Source organism: Cricetulus griseus (assembly GCF_003668045.3).
Source record: "Cricetulus griseus strain 17A/GY chromosome 1 unlocalized genomic scaffold, alternate assembly CriGri-PICRH-1.0 chr1_0, whole genome shotgun sequence".
Lineage (NCBI taxonomy): Eukaryota > Metazoa > Chordata > Mammalia > Rodentia > Cricetidae > Cricetulus > Cricetulus griseus.
This window is the reverse complement of record NW_023276806.1, coordinates 180,356,450-180,378,237: the sequence shown is the minus strand read 5'-3', so window position 1 is coordinate 180,378,237 and position 21,788 is coordinate 180,356,450. Positions and strand designations below refer to the sequence as shown.

General features: G+C 35.8%; 1 protein-coding gene across 1 annotated transcript in view; it reads left to right on the top strand.

Moving 5' to 3' along the window:
• Positions 1-21,788, top strand: part of Sema3d (semaphorin 3D) — a 111,695-nt gene that overhangs the window by 69,151 nt on the left and 20,756 nt on the right. The window contains exons 8-10 of the mRNA XM_035451650.1: positions 7,961-8,075; positions 9,095-9,164; positions 13,091-13,235. Coding sequence (XP_035307541.1) covers positions 7,961-8,075; positions 9,095-9,164; positions 13,091-13,235 — 330 coding nt within the window. The remainder of the gene's footprint in view (positions 1-7,960; positions 8,076-9,094; positions 9,165-13,090; positions 13,236-21,788) is intronic.

Here is a 21,788-nt window from a genome sequence, read left to right as displayed (position 1 = left end):
GAGCTGAAGAAAGTAGTATAGTATAGTATCCTGTATGTTATCCACCAAATTGTACTGACAAACAATGGTACCATATTAGGTTTCCATTTGTTTTGTTTAATTGAAGACAATATTTCACCCTGGAGGCCAGGCTGGCCTGGAACTCACTGTGTAGTCCAGTCTGACTTCAAACTCTCACAATCACCTTATTTCTACTTTCTAAGTGCTGGGATTTCAGATATGCAGCATCATGCCCAGCTGGTGTTGTGTTAGTTGTAAATGTGGAAAATACGGTTATTTTTGTTGTCATCAACAGGAAAAGATTTATTTTCTTATTTTTGTTTATGTGTAATAGGTTTCTGTGTGAGTGTATGTTACATGTCTACAGGAACTCACAGAGACCAGAAGGTATTGAATCCCCTGGAGCTGGAATTACTGGGTGCCATGAGCCATCTGAGATGAGTACTGGGAATTAAACTCTGGTCCTCTGAAAGAGCAGCAAGTTTTTTTAACCCCTGAGAAATTTTCCAGCTCTCTGATTTGTTCTCAGTTATAGAAATACTTGTAATTTGTAAATATATGATATTTCTGAACACAAAGTACCTTGGAACCATATCTAGTGAAAGTTTATTAATAAGAACCATATACATTTTGGCTGAGAGATGTGAAAGAGAGAGCTATCAATTAACTGAGAAATTAATTCTACATGACATTATTAATCAATAAGAGCTGAGGAGAATTTCTTTATCTGAAGACTCTCTTTTAAATTGAGAATGGCTTTCATCATACAAGGCATCTTTCCTGGGAATTATCTTTTTGTAAGATTGTGACTTTCTAGTGCACCTAGTTAGTAATTCGTTCATATTTAAAACAGGGTGCTTAGCCTAAATGATTTATAAAATCTGTGTTAAGCTCCATTTAATTCTTCAATCTTGTTGAACTGTCAATATTTTGAAATACTTAGTGGGCCATCTTACACCCTGGTGCATTTCTGTCGTTCATGGTAAATTATTTATATCTCCATGGTGAGGAATTACACACTGACTGATCAGTCACAGCAGCATGAGGTGAACTATGGAAAGACTTCTATTTACTTTGCAATGCAGATACCACTGTATCTATACAATACCCTGTGTGTGTGTGTGTGTGTGTGTGTGTGTGTGTGTGTGTGTGTGTGTGTGTGTGTGTGTGTGTGTTCTTATTAATGCAGGGAAGTGCCAGTCCCTTTAGTGAGGCTATCTGGCAGTTTTGCACCTCAAGGCTATTTTGATTACTTGTGGATTCCCTTCATTTTTGGAAGCCTTGTGGCGGCTTACTTATGCAGCCCACTGTAGGCTCCAGCTGCAGGCCATGCCAGTTCTCTTTTTTGTTTTGAGCATTTCCTTTTGTCCATGCCAGGAATTCAATTTGGATGGCCCTTTCACATAACTTGCCTAGGGGTCTCATTAATAGCTGTTTGCTTCAATTCCACTTGCATTGTCTACTTTGATATATGGCCCTATTTGGACAATCACTGCCTTTGAAGATGTGTTTTTTGAGGCTGATGACACTTTCTGTATTTATTGATCTCCACTGAGCTGTGGTTTTTGTGCTTACTTTTAGCATGTCACTTACAACCTAAGTGAGAGATTTAGTGCCCACAGTTACAGATGTGCTTTTGCGGCACTTCCATCTGTTTTCCTGTCAGACAAGTTCCTGGGAAGGGATTTATAATGTTTGCTGTGCTGTAGCTTTAAAAACAAAAATTAGGAAGCCCCGGCACTATCTGAGAGCCTCCTCCAGTGGTATACCCAACCTAACCAGCTAGTGCTTAGACGCAAAGGAAGCTCTTTAGTATAGTGAGTTATCTATGCCCTGTGACTCTAATATTCTTTCTGAGTTTCAGATATAGTTTGAGAAACAGTTTCTCCTTTTTGCATTGATGCTCTCCTATGCCAAATCACAAGCAGTTGCCTGTGAATATTATTTCAGAAAGAATTAAACTAAAGCAGAAAGAAAACTTTTCCTTGAAAATCTCTGTAGACATTTTATACCTAACATGGTATAAAACTAGGCATGGTGGTGCATATTTGTAACCCCAGTACTTGGGAAATAGAGGCAGGAGGATCAGAAGTTCAAAGTCATCCTCTGCTGCACAGTAAGTTCTAGGCCAGTCTGTGCTTCATGAGATTATTTCTCAAAAAAACAAGCAAACAAACAAGTAAAAACAACAGCAACAACAAAACCATATTCAGTATTAATGGTGTTACTTCATGGGAATGCACATTTTTCAAATCCATAGTCTCCAGAGAATAATACACTTAAAGAAATTAAGACAATAAGAGTTAGAATTATAGACTCACCTTTGAAAAATTTTAGTATATGCCCAATGTTGTTCATCTCTATTATTGTTCAAAGTGGGGGGGGGTTCCAAAGCATTTAAAAACAAACATCTCTGTGCTGTCCTCTCCAGTTGCTTCCATCAAGAGCATTTATTCTTGTATTACACTTGGGATTAACAAAACTGGTCTTGATTTGAAGTATGATATAAAAATTATATTAGTTTTCAATAAATGAAAATATTATTCTACCACTGATGTCTCTTGGAGGTAAATACGTAGGTCATCTATAGACCATTATTAAAATTCAGAAAATAGCACTAGGAAAAGAGTAACATTGTGATTTTGACTTAATGGATGTTGTATTTCAATGTGTCATATTCTTTATTTGATTTGTCATTGGTCATAAAAAGCTGCATCTAGCAAACTTTAAATACTCCTGTGCTGAAATATGTTATCAAATATTCTAAAGAATGTCACTGTTCAAGGAAATGATGGGTGCAGCATAGCAACTGCCCAATTGACTCCTTTGTGTGTCTTCTCTTGCTTCACTTAGTTATTTCGGGACAGACTTTAGGTTTTGAAAACTTAAAAAATGTGGCCTATAAGTTTCTATGTAAGTGAATAGAAATAGAAAGGACAATCCCATCTCAAGATGGCAGACATAAAAGCTTAAAACTGCAATTGCAACATTAGAGAAATAAAGTAAAACCTAGAATAAGGTCTTAAAAGCCTCATTTGACATATACCATGTACATTAAAATATATTACTATTTTAGGGTGGGTGAGATGGCCCAGCAGATAAAGCCACTTGCCTTCAAGCATGAGAATCCAATGGTCGAAGGGGAGACCTGATTTCTTCAAGTTGTCCTTTGACCTTCACATGTGTTTTGTGTCTCCAATGACACCTCTCCCCCTGAGAAAAAGAAAAGTAAATATTAAAAACAATATCAATGCACTTCAAAGAAGAGCTTTAATGAGGATATTTCCTTACTTTGAAGGAACTAATTATGATAGGGAAGCTCTGCCCCACAAACAACTGAGAAAACAGTGTTGTTCTTCCTACGTTCGACTCTAAGTCTTCCATAGGTTGTAACTGTAGTTTCTTGTGGCTGGTTCATGGGAAGAACATCAAAACTATTCCCAATAAGAGAAAGGAAATGCCAGGTGTAATAAAAATTTTAATTAAGAATAACCTCAGTCTTCACAGGATATCATACTTGACAATCCTCTCAGGTGAGTCGGAGAAACAAATATTGAAGCCTTAGTGACTCACATAGAATGGGTTAAGTGCCACAAAAAAAGAATTATTTATTTTCCTGAGAGACTGGTATTAAAGAGACACATATGTTTAGAAAAAGAGCCAGTCAGAGCAACTCCCCTTCCGTTTACCAACACTGGATCTATTGGGACCCACTCTCCACTGCTTTAAAGGACACCAGTGGCTTTTCTGATGCTTATGATCTCATGTAAGTTCCAGAGAGCTTGAACCAAGAATCCTGATCCCCACATCTGACAGTTGAGATAACTTAGAAGGAAAATCAAAAACATACCTAAACAAATCACTAAAGAAAAGGGCAGAGAGGAAAACTAGCCACTTCCCTGTATAACACATGTGTGGCTTGTTGAACTCAGTTATTTTTAAGACTACACAGTCTTCATATATGCATGCAAACATTCTACTATCTCAGCTCATTGAACATATCTCTTGATATGTTCTATCTCTTGAACATACAGTTTCAATATATTCTCAATTGCCTTGGCAACTTCATTGACTTTCAGGATTTAGCAATACAATTTAAAGTTAATGAATATATTTCCCTAGATCTTTTTTTCCCCCTAGAGCTAGTTTGCATGTCAGTTTAATATGTATATAAACCTAAATTTGCTTGCCAGAAGGAAGATGTTCTATCCATTAGGCTGTATCATGACTGATCCACTTATTACTAGATGAAAGCAATTCATAATCTGTTGTAAAAACCCAAGCACTCTCTTATTCACCACCCAGGAGGGGCAGAGAGTTCAGCCTTGTTTACCTTCATCTCTTTGTTACTTTCATGTGCATCTTTGTGTAGAGGACCTAACAACAAAGGAGCCATGATAAATAGAGTGGAAGCACACACAAGTGACTGGTGACCATGAGCTGCTGATTCTGACATCTCAATAATAAATCTTTTGTGTCAGTGATACTGCTGGCTTCTGGAGAGCTTCACAAAAATAAGCTAAGACGTGACAATTTAGTACAAGACTGATTACCTCCTTTCAGCCCTCTTCTGGGCTCAAAGCTCTCAGAGGGGATTCTGTGGATTTGCAAACAAACACGTGGGTTGACAGCTGGACAACAAAGTCAGACTGATACTTCCTTGCCGAAGAAACACAAAGTCTCGTGTACTGAACTTCCCTCCCGGTGATCCAGGGTTCTCGGACAGTTACTGTGCAGTAACCAGTGCTTCCTGAGAGCACTGTGCCAAAGTTGTGCTTGCTGCTCTGATGATAACAGGTGGTGTTGACCTGATTTGTTCTGCTTGATTGTTTGTTTATATTTTGAGCTCCCTAAGGAACTGGACAAGGCAAGAGCAGTCAGAGATGATTCCTTTTAAAAGATTGCAATTTTTATTTAGCCAATTAAAAAATAAATATTCCTTTTTGAAAGAATAAATTTGGAGCTAGTAGTTCGGAATCTTTTTATGTTTGCCATAGATAAACACTGAAAATGGAATAGGGACAATATTACAATGTGGACACTTGCTGACATTTGTATACCAGATATTTAGAAAAGAGTGAAACTTTCTGAAACATGAGCATTTAAAAATGCATATTTAGTTAAGTCCGACTTTACATCTTCATAGACATCAGAATCATCAAAAATAGTACTGTTTAAGCAATGATACTCAAAAAATAAATATACACAATAGATATTTAAGAGTAGTTACATTTGAACTCAAGATCCTGTGGGCATATTATCTGTGTGCATTCAAACCCCACTCCTGGTATAAGTGCTACTTTGCTCGGTGTTGGTGGCACACACCTTTAATCTCAGCACTTGGGTGGTAGAGGCAGGAGGATCTCTGAGCTTGAAGCCACTACACAGCAAGTGCCAGGATAGGCTCCAAAGCTACACAGAGAAACCCTGTCTTGAAACACCAAGAGAGAGAGAGAGAGAGAGAGAGAGAGAGAGAGAGAGAGAGAGAACAGTTATAGACATGACTGTTACTTGAGTGGCATTATTATGCTATGTGGTTTTCTTAAAGACAAATATAATTATTTCATTTCTTTTCTAATTACATTACTTGAGCACTTCTTCATTTTGTACTTAATAACACACAGGCACCTTGGCCTTGTATGAAAGCCTCCCTTGGTCTATCCCTAATTTACTTTTCTAACATTTTCCTTCACTAGTTTAATTGATCCCAGTTTTCATAGAAACAAGTTCTGTCTTGGTTCTCTCGGTGTGTTTTGGATTGCTCTATCCCTTGTACTTCCCCTAATTTCCAGCCCCTGGGGCATTTCTGCAACTCATCTTTACATGTACCCTAACACTTCTCACCAGTGAAAAGAACTAGTATCGAATCTGCCTCTTCCTAAACATGTCTTTTGGTTTTTTCAGTGTTCACAACCTCCAGCAGAGGCTCTATTTCCTTGGCCCTCTAAACCTTTCCAAACAATTTGCCAATTTCATTTGTAACATTAGTTATTTTCTTAATGATTGAATGTATGTTTATTAAGCACCATATTGGCGGAGCTGTAAAGAATATTCTGATTAGTAAAAGCACTAAGAAGTTGATTTTATGGTGCTAACTTAAAACATCTAAAAACCAAATGCTGTTGTAGATTTTATTATCATCAAAAGGCAGAAATTCTAAACTGTATACATGACAAACAAAACAAAACAAAACAAAATTCACCCAAATCCTCCTCTTCTGTTTCTCCCAATTTTAAGAACTTTCTGTGTCTTCCATTGATTTTTATTGTGTATGAACATAAACATATGAATATATAGTTATATATGTAACTTATGGATCTATTCTATTGTTCATAACACCTTGGAATCATTTAAGCTGTAAAGGAAATAGTTGATGGGCAATGATACACACATTTAATCCCAGCACTCAGAAGATACAAGAAGGTGGATTTTGGCTAGCTCAAGCCAACACGGTCTACATAGTGAGTTTCGGGACAGCCACGGGCACAAAATGGGACCCTGTGTCAATTTTTTAAAAAGAAAACAAGCATGACAAAAATCTGAGAATTGTTGCGATTTATTAAGTACAGGAAGTATATTTTATTCAAGATAGATGCCTCTAATGTTTAAAATTGTCCTTCGGCTTATATTGTTGTTTCTTAGAAATCTAAATTTAATCAAGAAAAGAATAATTATTACTACACTTTGCTGATCAAGAGCTATCCCTGTTCAACAAAAAGGAATGTAAAAGATGAGTCACAATGAGTGTTGCATATAGTATCACTCTGTGCTTGGTCTTAAGTTTCCTGAAGATAGGAGGCTAGCTGGTCTTCCTTCAGTGTCTCATTCGTTTTTTGAAGAATATATGTATGTATGTGTATATGCTTATATATACAATGTATTCAATTTTCTTGCTTAGAGTTGTCATTCAGACATTCTCCTACAATTTAGTCTAGACTATAGATATTAGGCAGAGAAGGTAGGTACTAGATTTTCAAATGCCCAACTTTTCAATTAAATTTTCATTAACTTTCTAGAATTTGAGATGAGGAAAGACAAAAGATTTAGGTAACATATTTAAATGTAAGTAGATTGATGGAAAATGAATCTAAGAATACTTTTTATTGAAGAAAAGAATGCCTAGTATATGCATTCCATGAATCATTTGCATTTTATTTATTATAAGCACAGGAAAAAAAACTAGCTACAAATACATTTTTTAAAATCTTATAAATGTAGTGTATAATGGGACATAATTCTGTTTATTCTGTTTATTTGATATGGATGTTTATGTTTGGCTCAATGTTCAAAATCATTTTAAATAAAAAACTTCTGAGAAGAAGTAATGTATGGAAATGTAGGTTAATATTGAAAATTATTTTCATATGTATGCATGTGTATACTTATGATTCCTTGATGTTTAATTAGTACTGCATTAGTTTGAGGAAGACCATTTTTAACTCTATAATGAAGCCTATTTCTAAAACATGCAAATTTTGTTCTTAAATACATAAATGATACATAAGTCATTCTAACAGCTATTGAACTCTGTTGCCTGGCACTATACTAAATGCATTATACAAAACTTTCCATTTGATCATCAAAATAACTGGATTTCAAGACATTAATCATATTTTATCAATGACAAAATAGAGATGTATTAGCATTTTATAGGTCATGGAACAAAAACTTGGCAGACAGAATTTGATTCCAGCCTGCTTTAATTACTGCAGTCTTGCATGCATCTACTCACTCACGAGAGTTAAATTGCTTGCATTGCATTCATTTAGCCATAAGAAAACATTTTTTGGTTGAGTGACAAACTAACTCTTCCATTTTTGAGTAGTTGAAGTAAATATGCAGGTTGTGTGCCCTCTAAAAGGTAGTATTTATAAGGCACTACCTGTAATTCCTACTCAGTTTAGTTAGTTGTAGATTCCTATTGGTAACTTTTTAACCTTTTTGTTTCCCATTCTTCTAGAATGATGTGGGTGGGCAACGAAGTCTGATAAACAAATGGACCACTTTTCTTAAAGCCAGACTGATTTGCTCAATTCCTGGAAGCGATGGAGCAGATACTCATTTTGATGAACTCCGTAAGTCACATATCCCTTGTTCTTAGGAGAGTCTTACTGCCTAATGAAGCAATTCAGCATTTACTTATTTTAGCATCATATGCGCAGATACATACATTCACAAATAAGCTCAGCCTACAGTTATTTTTACTAAGTAGATATTAGAACACACAAAGCCTATGTTTTGCTCTCAGTCTGGATACACAATATAATGAAGTATTCCTGTATTTGAGAGATCCTTAAATTTAATAAAGAAAACAGAATTGCAGTAATTGGAAGGTGTGAACCATATGACTAGAAAGTCTATCCATGCGATGCCCTTCTTCCCTTTTTCTTGGTAGGAGCAATCTTCTACAGGTAGAAGAACCGGGATTCCTTGTTCCTAGGATGCCCTCTGCTGGGGAGTGTGGAAGATTTGTTAACCATGGTCATCTACTCAAAACATATTCAGAGAAGCTGCAGACAGATTTCTTTATTTCTTCTTTTGTATTCCTCTCAATTCTAGTTCTGGAAAGATTTACTTGCCTATCAAGTCAACAGCATTAGTTTTTATCCTCTAACTTTATTTGAAATCGTGAAAATGATGGAGTCCTCCAATTACTTCATCAGTATTTTATGCTTCAGTCATATTGAAAATAAACACACCACATCTTGAATGATCCTGTAGCACATTCTAGTACTATTTTACTATCAGTGGTGTATGCACTGAACATGCAGTTATTTTCTTATTGAAACACTAGGCTGAAGCCATTACAGCACAACATTTATTAAAACTGTTTCCATTTTATACGAATTCACATATTCTTAATTGAAAAGTGTCATGGAAACTGCTAACTAATTCATCTCATTTACACTTGGTTAACGCATACCACTAAGAGGTAAAGTCAAATAACTGAGAAAGCTTTTACCCTTAAGCACTTAATATTGTAGTGATTCATCTTTATTTTGTATGCTGCTTATAGTTCTTGAAGTATTATATATTATTAAAATCAGATGCAATACTGAAAAAATATGCTACATAATTATTTTTCCATTAACAGAAGACATTTATTTACTCCCTACGAGAGATGAAAGAAATCCCGTAGTATATGGAGTCTTTACCACAACCAGGTAGGTTGAACGCAATCCTTTTGTTAATTTTTTTTTAACCTATGAAGAGAATTATTGTAAGGAAATAGGTTACAAGAACATGGGGCTTTGCTAGGCAGTTCCAAAATCCAAAAGGCAGGCTGCTGGGAAAAGGCAGGGAAGCTGAATTCTCAACATGGCCCAAATTACTTCAGTGGCAGAATCTGAGTATATCCCAGCTGGGTTTTAAAAGATCTGTGAATTTATTGAATCAAGTTCACCCAGATCATCAAGGATAATCTCCTTAAAATCATGTGATCATGTCTTTTGATCATATCTATTAAATACCTTCATCTGAGTCACTAGCTTTGTGTTTGCATAATTGGAGATGTTAGTCTGGTGAAGCTGACACAATAGAAAGGCCACCGCAGTGTAAGTGGTTTGCCTGTGGTGGATAATGAGGTTCTTTGCTCCCAGTCAAACTCATATCTTGCCAGTCCGATGAGAGTCCATTCTGTACTTTCTTAATTTAAGCTTTAAAAAGACTTTTGCTTTGTTTTGTTATATATATTTATTTGTTTGTGTCTGTGTGTACATATATGTAGGTGTATGCCTATAGAGGCCAGAATAGGACATCTACTATTTTGGATTGGGATTTAGAGGCAGATATGAACTGCCTGCAGTGAGGGCTGGAAACTAAACTCTGGTTCTCTGCAAGAACAGCATGCAGTCTTATCTCCTCAGCCATCTCTCCTGCCCCAAAAAGAACGCTTTTAGTCCTTGAAAATTTTCATGTATATGAGCCAAATAGTTGTTGGCTTGTTTGTTTCACCGACATTTACATGCTAATACTCTCTACTGAGATTCATCTCCAGCCCCGCAGGAGCATAGGTATAGCAGTTACTTGTTATCACTGTAATCAAATATCCAAAAGAAGCAACTTTTAAGAGCAACGATGTAATCCATCATGGTATGCTCCAGGAGCTTGCTCACACTTGAGAGAATTATGAAACAAAGCAAGACCAGGGCCAGAATCCAAGTTGGGCTGTAATCATCAAGGCCTACTCCCCAGAGGCCCACTTTCTCATTGAGGTCCCACTTCCCAAAGGATCTACAACCTTCCAAAATAGCACTACCAACTTGGGAACAGTTGCTAAAAAACACGAGTCTGTTAGGGGTACCTTATGCTAGATGATCTTTTTAATTTTCCTTCACAGTTCCATAGTACATATATGTTTTGAACTGGTTTTTGTGTTTCTTAGAAATTCACTTCATTCTTTTTATACCAGTTTGGTAGCCACTATGCTAATTACCACAGATAACTTGCACCCAATCCCCAGTCCATTCCTGTTATTTTCGGTCTTTTTCTGCTACACATGAAACATCAATGACTCACCTGAGCTCATGCCACAGCACACATGAACAAGCATATCTCTAAAATGAAGTCATGGCATAGAGTTGTTAGGTATAAAAATATACATATAATGTTCATAATTAGTGCTTTCCAGATGTGTGACCCTAGAAGGACTAAGTTCATTGATGAAGATGTAATCCATCATAGGATGGAGCTTTGCTGCCTCAACCTATCAAATCACAACCGCACAGGTAGATGTGGCTGCTCTGACCAGTCCACTACAGTGTTCTCTAAAATTAGTGGCCCATTCTTATCAATAAGACCAGACTGTCATCATTTTTATGCCTATATTCTTGCCTGGTTAATGCATAGTGCTGCCTTGTATTATCACTGAGATTCTGTGACTTCCAAAAGTTTGTGGCAGCATCTACAAACATTTTATAAATGTCTTCATCCTATTTCATTCAATTACTTATTTTGACTGTTTAAGTACAAAGATACTTCCATTGCTTGCCTAGAATACTTCTCAGTTTTGCATATATCTTCCCTTAACTCTTTACTAATGTGCTTTGATATTAATATTTGAGGACTTGGATATATTGTTATCCATAGTGAAAGAAATGACTCTGCTACCTCCCTTTGAATAAATTCCTACAATTTACAATTTGTTTCTTTCCATAGCAACACCCTAATAAGCTGGAACTTCCTATGGATTCAGAATACATCAGAGTGTTTGATTAGTTGTGAGACTTAAGGTGGAAATATTTTAACAGGAACATCAGGAAGATACCTTAAGAACTGTTGTCTGGGAATCTATTTTCCTATTAATGTGCAATGAGTATATACAAATGCAAGATGAGGAGCAGTGCCTGCAACGGCTCATGTATCTCAGCTCTCGTTTTCTTGGCCCCTTTCCATGCAAAATCTTTCTTTGAAGTAGATGTGTGTTCCACACACAGAGGTAGATATGTGCCAGGGACACAGAGCCCTAAGACATTTCTTTCATTTTTTTTCTTCCCCTATCAAGTTTCTGCCCACCCAGAGTGTGAAGTTACAAATCAGCTCTTTGTTCCTGGTGTTCTTTGTTGTTTTATTTTTAATGTTGACCTGAAGACTGAGGTAATTTTGGAATGTATGTCATATACTTTGTCTAGAGAAAAGACGTAATTAGCTTTTCATAATGGTGCATTGTTTCTTTAAAATATAATCTGCAGATACGTGATTATTATCACACTATCACTTTCCTCCTATCTGCCTGTGTACCATTACCTTCTGATGGTTCCCAATGACACCATTCTAAGAATATTCATTATCGACCTTTTCATGTTAAAGAAACATTAGTTTGCGTAAAGCCAGGATGACATCATTTGGTCAGAAAGGTTCATCTTAATTTTAAGAACAGGCTTCCAAGAAAGTGCAATTTACATTCCCAAAATAAAGCAAAAAAGAAATACCTGCAGGGTGCTAACAACTGTCATCTTGGTCTTGTGAATTTTAAAATTCCTGTGAAAAATTTGTCTGCTTATCATTTCTACTAAAACCACATGATTATGACCACATTAAGTATTAAGTAGATGACTATAATTCATAAGCTCACTTTAAGAAATGAAAGTTTATTTCTGACTTTAAATTTGTTTTAAAAAAATCATGTGAACAACACATTCAGTACATAAACTCAGAATGTGCAGTTTTAGTAGACTGATAAAGGACAGGAAATTGGCTCAGTCAGCAAACACTCAGTCAGCATACAGGCATGACAACCGTAGTTCTATCCCAACAATGGTTGAAAAAGAGAATTGAGATTATCCCTCCTTCAGAATTACGGATCATATACAAATGCAATAATAACAAAAAAAGAACAAAAAAAGAAGTTTCAAAAAGACAGATAACTGGTATGATTACTATTTTAAACATAGATAATACAGCTTCATATGTTAAGCTCTTTGTAAGTATTATAGTGATTTAAAAAACTAAGCAATATGAGAGTAAGCATTATACTTAATCATTTCTTTTTTTTTTTTTTTTACTTAACCGTTTCTATCCTACATTTTTTTTTTTTTTTTATGAATCGGTGTCTCTGAACCTGTACATTGTGGGTCCTTTGAGGTTGCAAATAAGATATCCCACATTCAGATATTTACATTATGATTCATAGCAGTAGCAAAATTACAGTTATGAAGTAGAAATGAAAATAATTTATGGTTGGGGGTCACCACAACATGAGGAATTGTATTCAAGTGTCCAGCATTAGGAAAGTTGAGAACTACACTTTAAATGATTCTTATTAACAATTAGGTGTCAGTGTAGAGCTCACCTGTTCCCTGAGGGTTCCCGATGATCCACTTGGCAACCCTCTCATTCCCTTCTTGCTGCATTCTTCCATTACCTACCCGTAAGGCTGTAAGGCAGATGTCGTCATCATCATCATCATCATCACCATCATCATCATTTGTTAGTCAGAATTACTTACAAAAAAAAAAAAACTCCTTCGAGACATAGGCAAATATTTTGGCACTGCCTATCTACTGGAATGTGTCATAGATATTCCACACAGCTCTTGGGTGCAGATATGTGCTCACTGGGTGAATGATTGGACCATGTTCCTTTCTTTCAGCTCCATCTTCAAAGGCTCCGCTGTCTGTGTGTACAGCATGGCTGACATCAGAGCAGTTTTTAATGGCCCATATGCTCACAAGGAAAGTGCAGACCATCGTTGGGTCCAGTATGATGGAAGGATACCTTATCCCCGACCCGGGACGGTATGTACCCAACTAAATAACTGAATTATTTTCTTAAATCCATATTCAATTCCTTATTCTATTATTACCAGCTATGCCATTTCTTAAAGCTACATGTGCTGTCAATTTTGAAATTACTGTTATTTTTGTATAGCAATATACTAGTATTTCCAATATTCAAATGAATTAAATTAAAATTTTTTGAATGATAATTTTAAGTACTAAGGAACACACTGGCCTGTATTGTGATGGATGCATTGTTATGGCATTACAAAATTTAGCTCAGATATGTCAATTTAGTTATTCCAAATGCAAATTTTGTAAATTAGATGAAAATGCCAACTGAGAAATTGTTTTGTTCTATATCTCTGCATATATCTTGTATACATCTCTAGAATTTCTTAGTGTCTGTTTCTTTTAAAGGCTCTGTTGTTTAAAGAGATTCATTTAAATCATCTCCTACTGGATATCTGTCTGTCTCTTCTTTATTATGCTGGGCTTTTGAAATAATATATGATTCTTAGAGTGGAAGAAATTCTCAATAACCCAGGGTACAAGGCAATTTGATGGAATATATTGTAATCACAGCAGCCTGAAAGATGTAGTAAGATTTGAATTTGAGGCCATCCCCTAAGCAGGCTAGAAAGGGAAGCTACTGGCACAAGGAGGAAGTGGAGGGGAGGAGAAGGTTCTTCTTAGTCCACATTGATTTCAAATGGTGTAAACCATATTTAAAGCTGGACAACAAAAAATAAAATGTATTTTACAATTTATGCATTTGCTTAAAAAGAAAAATGGGCTTGGACGATGGTTCCCTTAACTGTGAAAGCATTAGCGATATTGTTTAGATCCCGGGAAACCAGACAAAAAGCTGGATGTGATTAGCAGTGACGGCACATGTCTTTAATCCCAGCACCAGGCAGGCAGAACCAGGATGATCTCTTGAGTTCAAGCAAGGCCAGTCTGATCTACAGAGTGAGTTTCAGGACAGCCAGGGCTACATAGAGACACTCTGTCTCAGGGAAGAAAATCTGGATGCTGCTTCAGTACATGCCTGTAACCGCTGAGAGGCAGAGATAGAAAGATGCCTTGGGCTTTCTGGTTAGCCATTCTAGCCAAATGCCTTGAGCTTTATGATCAATGAGAGACACTGTCTTAAAAATAATAAGGCATAAAGCCATGGAAGACACCTATACTGACCCCAGGCTTCATATGCAGGTACACAGATATACATGTAAGCATAGACATGAACACATGTATACAAACAAAAACCCAAGTGCACAAACTCTTAGAAACTTAGTGTCAAGAAAGTTCATGTCCTACATATCTTTTTAAGGATTCTAAAAATTTCCACAAAGATATCTAAAATAATCATCAAAAGAAATTGATTTAAGCCTTCAAATTCTACTTAGTATTTCCTTTTTGTGCTTATTCTTAAGAGGCAATGACTGGTAGTTGGACTTTCTTAATTATCTTCCTGTTACAAAATGTAACTAAACTTGTATGTATTATCATGCAACTGTTTGTATTTTCTTGTAATTATTCCTCAGTATAAATTTGTTTCCATGATGTTCTGCTTTGATTATTGGGTATTTAATATCCTATTTATTTATTTATTTATTTATTTGGGAGGTATGTTATTTTTGTCAAATTTTTATATTTATATTATGTTGCTATTTGTTTACTTATTTGGAAAGAGGGTGACTTTTCCTGGGTAAATGTAAAAACACCAGAGAGAGCTCCTTGAGAGATCAAAGAAATGATTACATCTGCATCTAGATTGGAGAACCAGTGAGTTTCCTGGTGTAACTTACAGGGGTGAAGGATTTATTTCAGGAGCCTGAGTGACCTCAGGCAGCAACATTATTGAGAAACCCCACCTCACCTATGATATAACCTCTTACATTTTTAAGTTTGCAATATACCACCATGCAGCATAGAGCTAAAGGTTGTATAACAGGTGTGTCGAGATGATAAATCTTGAGTGAGACGACGTGTCCATTGTTTTCAGTGCTCTCCTTTCTCTTTTCTATTCTCCCTATGCCTTGATAGCCACCTTATTTTCCTTTGGTTCTATGAATTTAACCACATCAACACTTTGTATAAGCAATTCATAAACTTCTGTGGGTGGATTGGTTAACTCAACATCATCCTAAAAGCTTTTTCATCTTATATATGGTAAAATTTCTTTCCTTTTTATGGCTAATTGTATTCCAGTGGGGTGTGTGCATACGTGTGTGTGTGTGTGTGTGTGTGTGTGTGTGTGTGTGTGTGTGTGTGTGTGTTTGAAAACTCACTGCGCGTACTTCTGTCAAGCTACATTGAGTTGTTCCACAACTTTACTACATGGAATATGATTGCTATGAATCTAGGAATGATCATACTTTTTTGGTACTGATTTGAATTCAAGACATCACAATACCCCTGCTTCCAATTATCTGGGTATTATAAGTGGAAGGATTTGGAACAGGAACAATCTACATTAATTACAATAAATAATTTTCATGCACAGATATAACCACTGAATCTTATCATACTCGTTAATAGAAAACAATTATCAACATAACTCCATACCAACATTACTTTGTAGTTATAAGTGAAAGAAACTGCAGTCAAGTTTACTGTCACCATTTTCTCAGCTAATGCCTGAAAAAGCTGTAAATATTATAGAAGGCTTACAGAATACTTATTATACATCACATGTCTAAGCTCATTCTCAGAAATAGCAATTGGTATCTCTCACAAAATCAGAAAATGCTTATGTTAGTGTTTTTCATCAGTGACAAAAGAAAAAGAAACAAAATATGTCACATATGCTGGTCTCTACTGTTATACACTGAAAATTGCTATAATCAAATTTTGAAATGGCTAAAATAAAGCATAGGTTTTTAACTTCTTTGTTTCTTTACTTATTCAGTTATTTTTCAATCATTATTTTATTTGCTTGTAATGATCATCCTGTTTCTACATTGCAAGTATTTGTAATTTATTTAAAAATAATTAATTTTAATTGTAATGCTGACATTGAGTTAGAAATACCAAGTATCTGATGTGAAAATCTATTACCCAAGTGCTTTTACCAAATGAACTTTACCACTTTAAGTAACCACATTTACAAAATCAGCGAAATTAAGTTTCACAGACTATCAAGTGACTGACCTTGTAAAATTTGAGAATGTAAGAGTTAGAATGAGTGATAGAGACATCATAACTCACCCTCATATTACACTGGGGGAAACCAGTGTCCAAAATAATTAAATAACATACCCAATCTCATATTACCCAACCAGCAAAATGAAGGGGGTTGCTTGGTAGAGTTTTATGGTCAGTCATTCCTTTGTTCTTTGATACAATATTTACCTCTCTCTTAACATTCCCCATATAAATATATGCCTTCCTACCTATCTGAAATTAGTTAATTTTATTTTATATCATCTTCCACCACAGTCTCCTGTCAGTACTTATTAAAAATACAAAACTATAGAGCTATATTCTTCCTCCAATTCAGAAATTTTATATAAAATTATGACTAAATATTCCTTATGACTTGGAAAGTTTGATATATACTTACATGGTGTTTCACTACATTATTTTTGTTGTTTTGAGACAGATCTTAATGTATCCCAGAGAAGCCTCAAACTTGTTATGTAGCCAAAGATGGCCTTGAATTCCTGACCCTTCCTATCAAGTACTAGGATGACAGATTTATGCTAATATACCCAAAATGATTCATACATATTTATAACATAATCATAGTATTGATCCATTAGCACAGTTGTATAAATGAGGAATATCAACCACCATTCATGCATGTTCACGGTCTCATAACTTCTAAAGTGATAGGCTTACCTTAAGCTATATGAAGAGCTGCATATATATTGATGCCTTTTGAGTGATAACAAAACAACTGGAATCCTGGTTTGTTTCTCCTTGCTCTGATTTGTCTTCTATACAAGTATTATGAAGGTCTGTAGCAGTGTGATACTTGAATTATTTATTTGAATCCAGGGAAATGGTTTTAACTTCAGTGAAAGACTTGCTAAATATACAATTTGTTTCATATACATTGACTCGGGTCTTTGCTTTTGTATTTTCTGTCTCCATATTACTTTTATGATTGAACACTGAGTTGATATCCCAGTAGCAACCTCAGTTAAATGCTTACAGGCATGGGGTCATTCCAATCTTCTTTAATTTTCTTGCTTTTGATAGAATGTTGTCCCACTGTGGACCAATGCCAAATCTCAATTCCTAGTCCATGATGCTCTAAGTTAATAAACCTGCACACTTGCAAAGAATTTACCTCAGTGATTCTTCTGCCCTCTGGTGTCTGAAGAGAGCAGCTTCTGAACAAACCAGGTTTTGTTGGGATGAAATTGTAGAATCTTTAATTTCCTGTTTGGTTTGGTTCTGTGAGGTTCTGACTGAGATAAAATATCCAAACAAAACAAAACAAAAAACAAATGATAAAAAGCAGACATGGAAACCAAACTGGATAAAAATAATAGTCTGAAAAATACTTCAGTATCAGGGAGATTTGTAAAGGGCGGTTTCAATTTTATGATTTGATTTATTAGAAATAATTTAGTACAGTTTTAGCAAATAAAGAAGTTTATTTTATAGTTTAATTCTGTATTGAGAAAGAATTGAGTGTGTGTGTGTGTGTGTTCTGTTTTATTTTTGTATATGTTGTGTGTGCACATGGGTGCATATGAATCTGGAAGCTTGAAATTGATGTTGGGTGTCCTTCTCTATCATTCTTTGTATATTATTATGTTGGAGACAGAGTTTCTTGGTGAATCTTGAGTTTACCAATTTGGCAAGACCATCTGCATCTTGCCTGCCAGCCCCAGGCATCCCTCCATCTCTGTGTCTCTAATCCTGGGGTTACTGCTGTGTAAAAAAAAAAAAAAAAAAAAAAAAAAAAAAAAAAAACTTGGTTTTTCATGTGGCTACTCACAAGTGGATGTCAGCCCCCATGCTTGTCTGGCTAGCATGTTATTGACTGAGCTATTCTCCAGTCCTGATAAGGCATTTTCATAATGTGCACATTAATGTCAAATGCTCCCCAGTGTTTACTCAGAAGTAGGCTTCAGTTTTAAACCATTCTTCTGCCCATTGCTAAAAAGAGAATTTGCTTTTACAATGTAGATATGGTCCACTACCCTTGAACTATTTTGCCCCAGTTTTCAAATTATGTAAAAATAGTAATTTACTTTTAATTCATTTTAATTCATTTGACTGTGTTTACTGTCAAAATGTTCTGCTTCATTTTAATCATCAAAACAAATATTTATTCTAATTCTCTACCTTATTGATAGAGACTAAATGGAGTCATAGCTAGTATTATTGATTTTTGTAACTTTAGTCTTCCAGAAGGCTAGCTGGTCCACATACTGTGAGAATTCTGTGAATTTCTTAGTTTGAAAGTTTGCAGCAGAGCTGTATCTCAGGAAACACAACTTCCTTAGCCTAAAGGAAGAACAGACATCAGAACAGACATCATGACCACTCCAGGACTAAGTTGATCTAGCTGCTTCTCCAAAATCAGTGAAAGGCAACTTATTTTAAATATACATTCACATCTCTCACTGTTTTTCAGCTGTTTAAAAGTCACAACCTTGGCTTCTAAACTACCCATTGTGTTCAATAATAATATCTTGATTTTTTGTTTCATTTTTGTTTTTGGTTATGGGAATGTCTGTAAGGGAAAGGGAATCTGAAGACAGAGGAGCGGAGCTCAAAAAGTTCAAGTTCCTTGGATTATTTTTTGTATGGTTTATTGTGTTGTAATGGCTTTATATTTAGGCAAATCTTCCTAACTCTCTAGTGCAGGCTCTTCCTGTACTAGATACTTAGAGGAATAACAAAGGGAATAAAATTCCACTTACAAAATTCACATTTTCAAATGATAATACTTCTTTTTCACCTATCACACATAAAACATTGTGCTTGTTTCCTCAGTTTCAGAAGTAGGAAGCCCAGTTTGGTCTTTCCTTGTGCCATGACTTCTGTGACATTAGCCATTGTGCTGATTTGTTAGACGGGACCTAGACAAAGCAGAAAGCAGGGATCTGGACAAAGCAGAAAGTAGCCAGCAGCATTGAGCAGAGAAACTTTTCACTGCTCTCTGGTGTCTTGCCACAACAATGTGAAGTCTGACTAAAAGCTTTCTGGCCTATCTTTTTCTTCTCTCAAAGCTTAAACTGTCAGAAGAATTTTTGTGAAGAGCAAGTGGAACACAGTTAACCAACTAGGATTCCTGCTTTTCATAGGTGGCAAAAAATGCTATGAATACGCAGGAAGAAAGAAATGCTACATGGGGTGGGCTAGTTAGATGAATTGTGACAATAGTTACAAATTTAAAAGAATGCACGCCTACCTCACAGTAACACCTAGGATATACAGATTCAGTGGGGATCATTGAAAGAAAATTAATAACCAAATATGGCTTTCCTTAAATGTCGTATTTCTTTACATTTTGTTGGTTTGTTTGCCCTTTATAGGATTTTCTTTCCTGCTTTACCAACATAGCTGCTGGGCATCTTCAGCTGTGTGTTACTAAAGTGAATGTCCCTGGATTGAATGTCCTAAAACAACACTATTAGGTTCATCCTGTCCTGCCTTAACCCTCAGAGTCATTACACTCTGAAACCGCTTTCGCTTTGCCAGCAAAGAGCTGAGGACCTGAGTTCACAACTAGCTGCGCAGGGCCAAGGGTCTCAGCCGAACACTGCCAACATGCCACGGGGGAAGCTGCCCTAAGAAGAAAATGTATTTCCAAAATCTTTCTGTAGCTGTCGATAGAAACCAGGTTTCCCCTTCTCTTCTCTTTTTATCCCTTAGATTTTATTACATGTGAATCTTTCAGAACCTATTAGAGGCAAGTTGGAAGGAACACTGCCGGCTACATATTTGCTAAATGATGAGATCTTCATTAAGTTGAAGTGTCTTAGAGAGAAGAGTGTAATTATTTTCAATTTGGATACCAAAACTTGTGACTTGAATATCATGAATTATGTCCTTCGAAATTCTGGCAAGTGTGAAACTACGGATATATAAAGTCTAAGCAGATATTTTCCACTTAAGTTGAAGGGCTCTTTCGAACTTGTGATGTAGGTAAAATCTTACTTTTATTTACAAATATTCAAATTGAACTGGAGGTTCAATTTGAGACATGATCCCCTTCGGAAATGGCTACTGAGTAAGACTCAAATGTATATCTATAATTGGCAAAGAGCTCAATATTATCTATGTCTATATTCATTTCAAGTTTGACTCAATCTATTCCATGTAGGGTTCCTTCCACTGTCAAGTTGACAGATTCTCCTTTGATAAAGGGGAAATGCAGAAAGCAGTGAGGGGACACAGAGACTTCGATCTGCAGACCAACTTCCAGTGGCAGGCAAGCAAATGGCTAACAGTGCAGGGCATTTCTCTGTCAGAAAGACCTGGGACAAATAACTAGACACCAGGAAAGGATCTGTTTCTTAATGGAAGACATGAAAGACTTTTGTAAAAGATACTCTTCAATTAGTTAGAAAATCACTAATGGGTCTTTAAAAAATTGAATACAACTTCTTTAATAGACACTGCTTCATAATGGGTCATTGCGATTTATTGGTATGAAATTTAGAGTTATCAGTTCCTCCAGGATCTTGACCTCTCTTGACCTCTGAGAAGGAGACTTTGAAGTACTGGTATGAATCTAATTAGTGCCTGATATAAATGACTTTCACCAGTGGGAACTTTATTCTGCATCATCTTTTTCAGAAAAAAATTAAGATTTTTGTTTAGTTTTTATTTTATTTTGATAATGTCAACATCCTTTTAATAGAGGCTTTCTCTGATGTCATTCACTTTCCTCTATACACTTCTATTGATTAAATAGTTTTTATTCTAAAAACAGTATTTCTCCATTAAGATTTGAAATGTGATGATGTTATCCTTCTACTAAAGGCTAGGATGCAGTTGTTGAAACAACAATTAAATTTATGACATGAAAGAGTATATACCTTGTAAGATATTCAAATGGTAATGTCATTCCTTCTTTTCTTTGGATAACTGCACATCAAATTCAGAGAATTTATATCAAGTTGTGCTTGGAGTAAATTAAGTGTGACCACCAGAGGGCAGTTGATGCTAACTCTTTCTTTAATATGTGCTCTCAGGAAGCTGTTTTAGGCAGAGGTGGAAAGTGGCCTGAATGTATTCACAGAGCCCAGGCTTAGTGGAAGAGTGTTCAGGGCAGGACAAAATCTAATTTTCTCAGCAGCTGTAGCTAATTGTGTGACTTGTTGATTTGTTCCTTCTAATCTTTAATGAATGTAGCTAAATTGGAAGGGAATCCTAAATTTATTTAAAATTAAAAATAAAGTTTTTCCATACATTCTTGTGTTTATAGATTGGTTTTACAGCAGTTTCTTCAATATAAGTTTCTAGTAACATCATTAGAAAGTTTTAGTGGGGTAATGAGATTTGGTTTCTTTCTGTAACATAGGTCGGCCTTGAACTCTGTTTTAGTCTTGACTGCCCCTGAGTCTGGATGCTCCTGCCCTGACCCTGTTCTGGAAT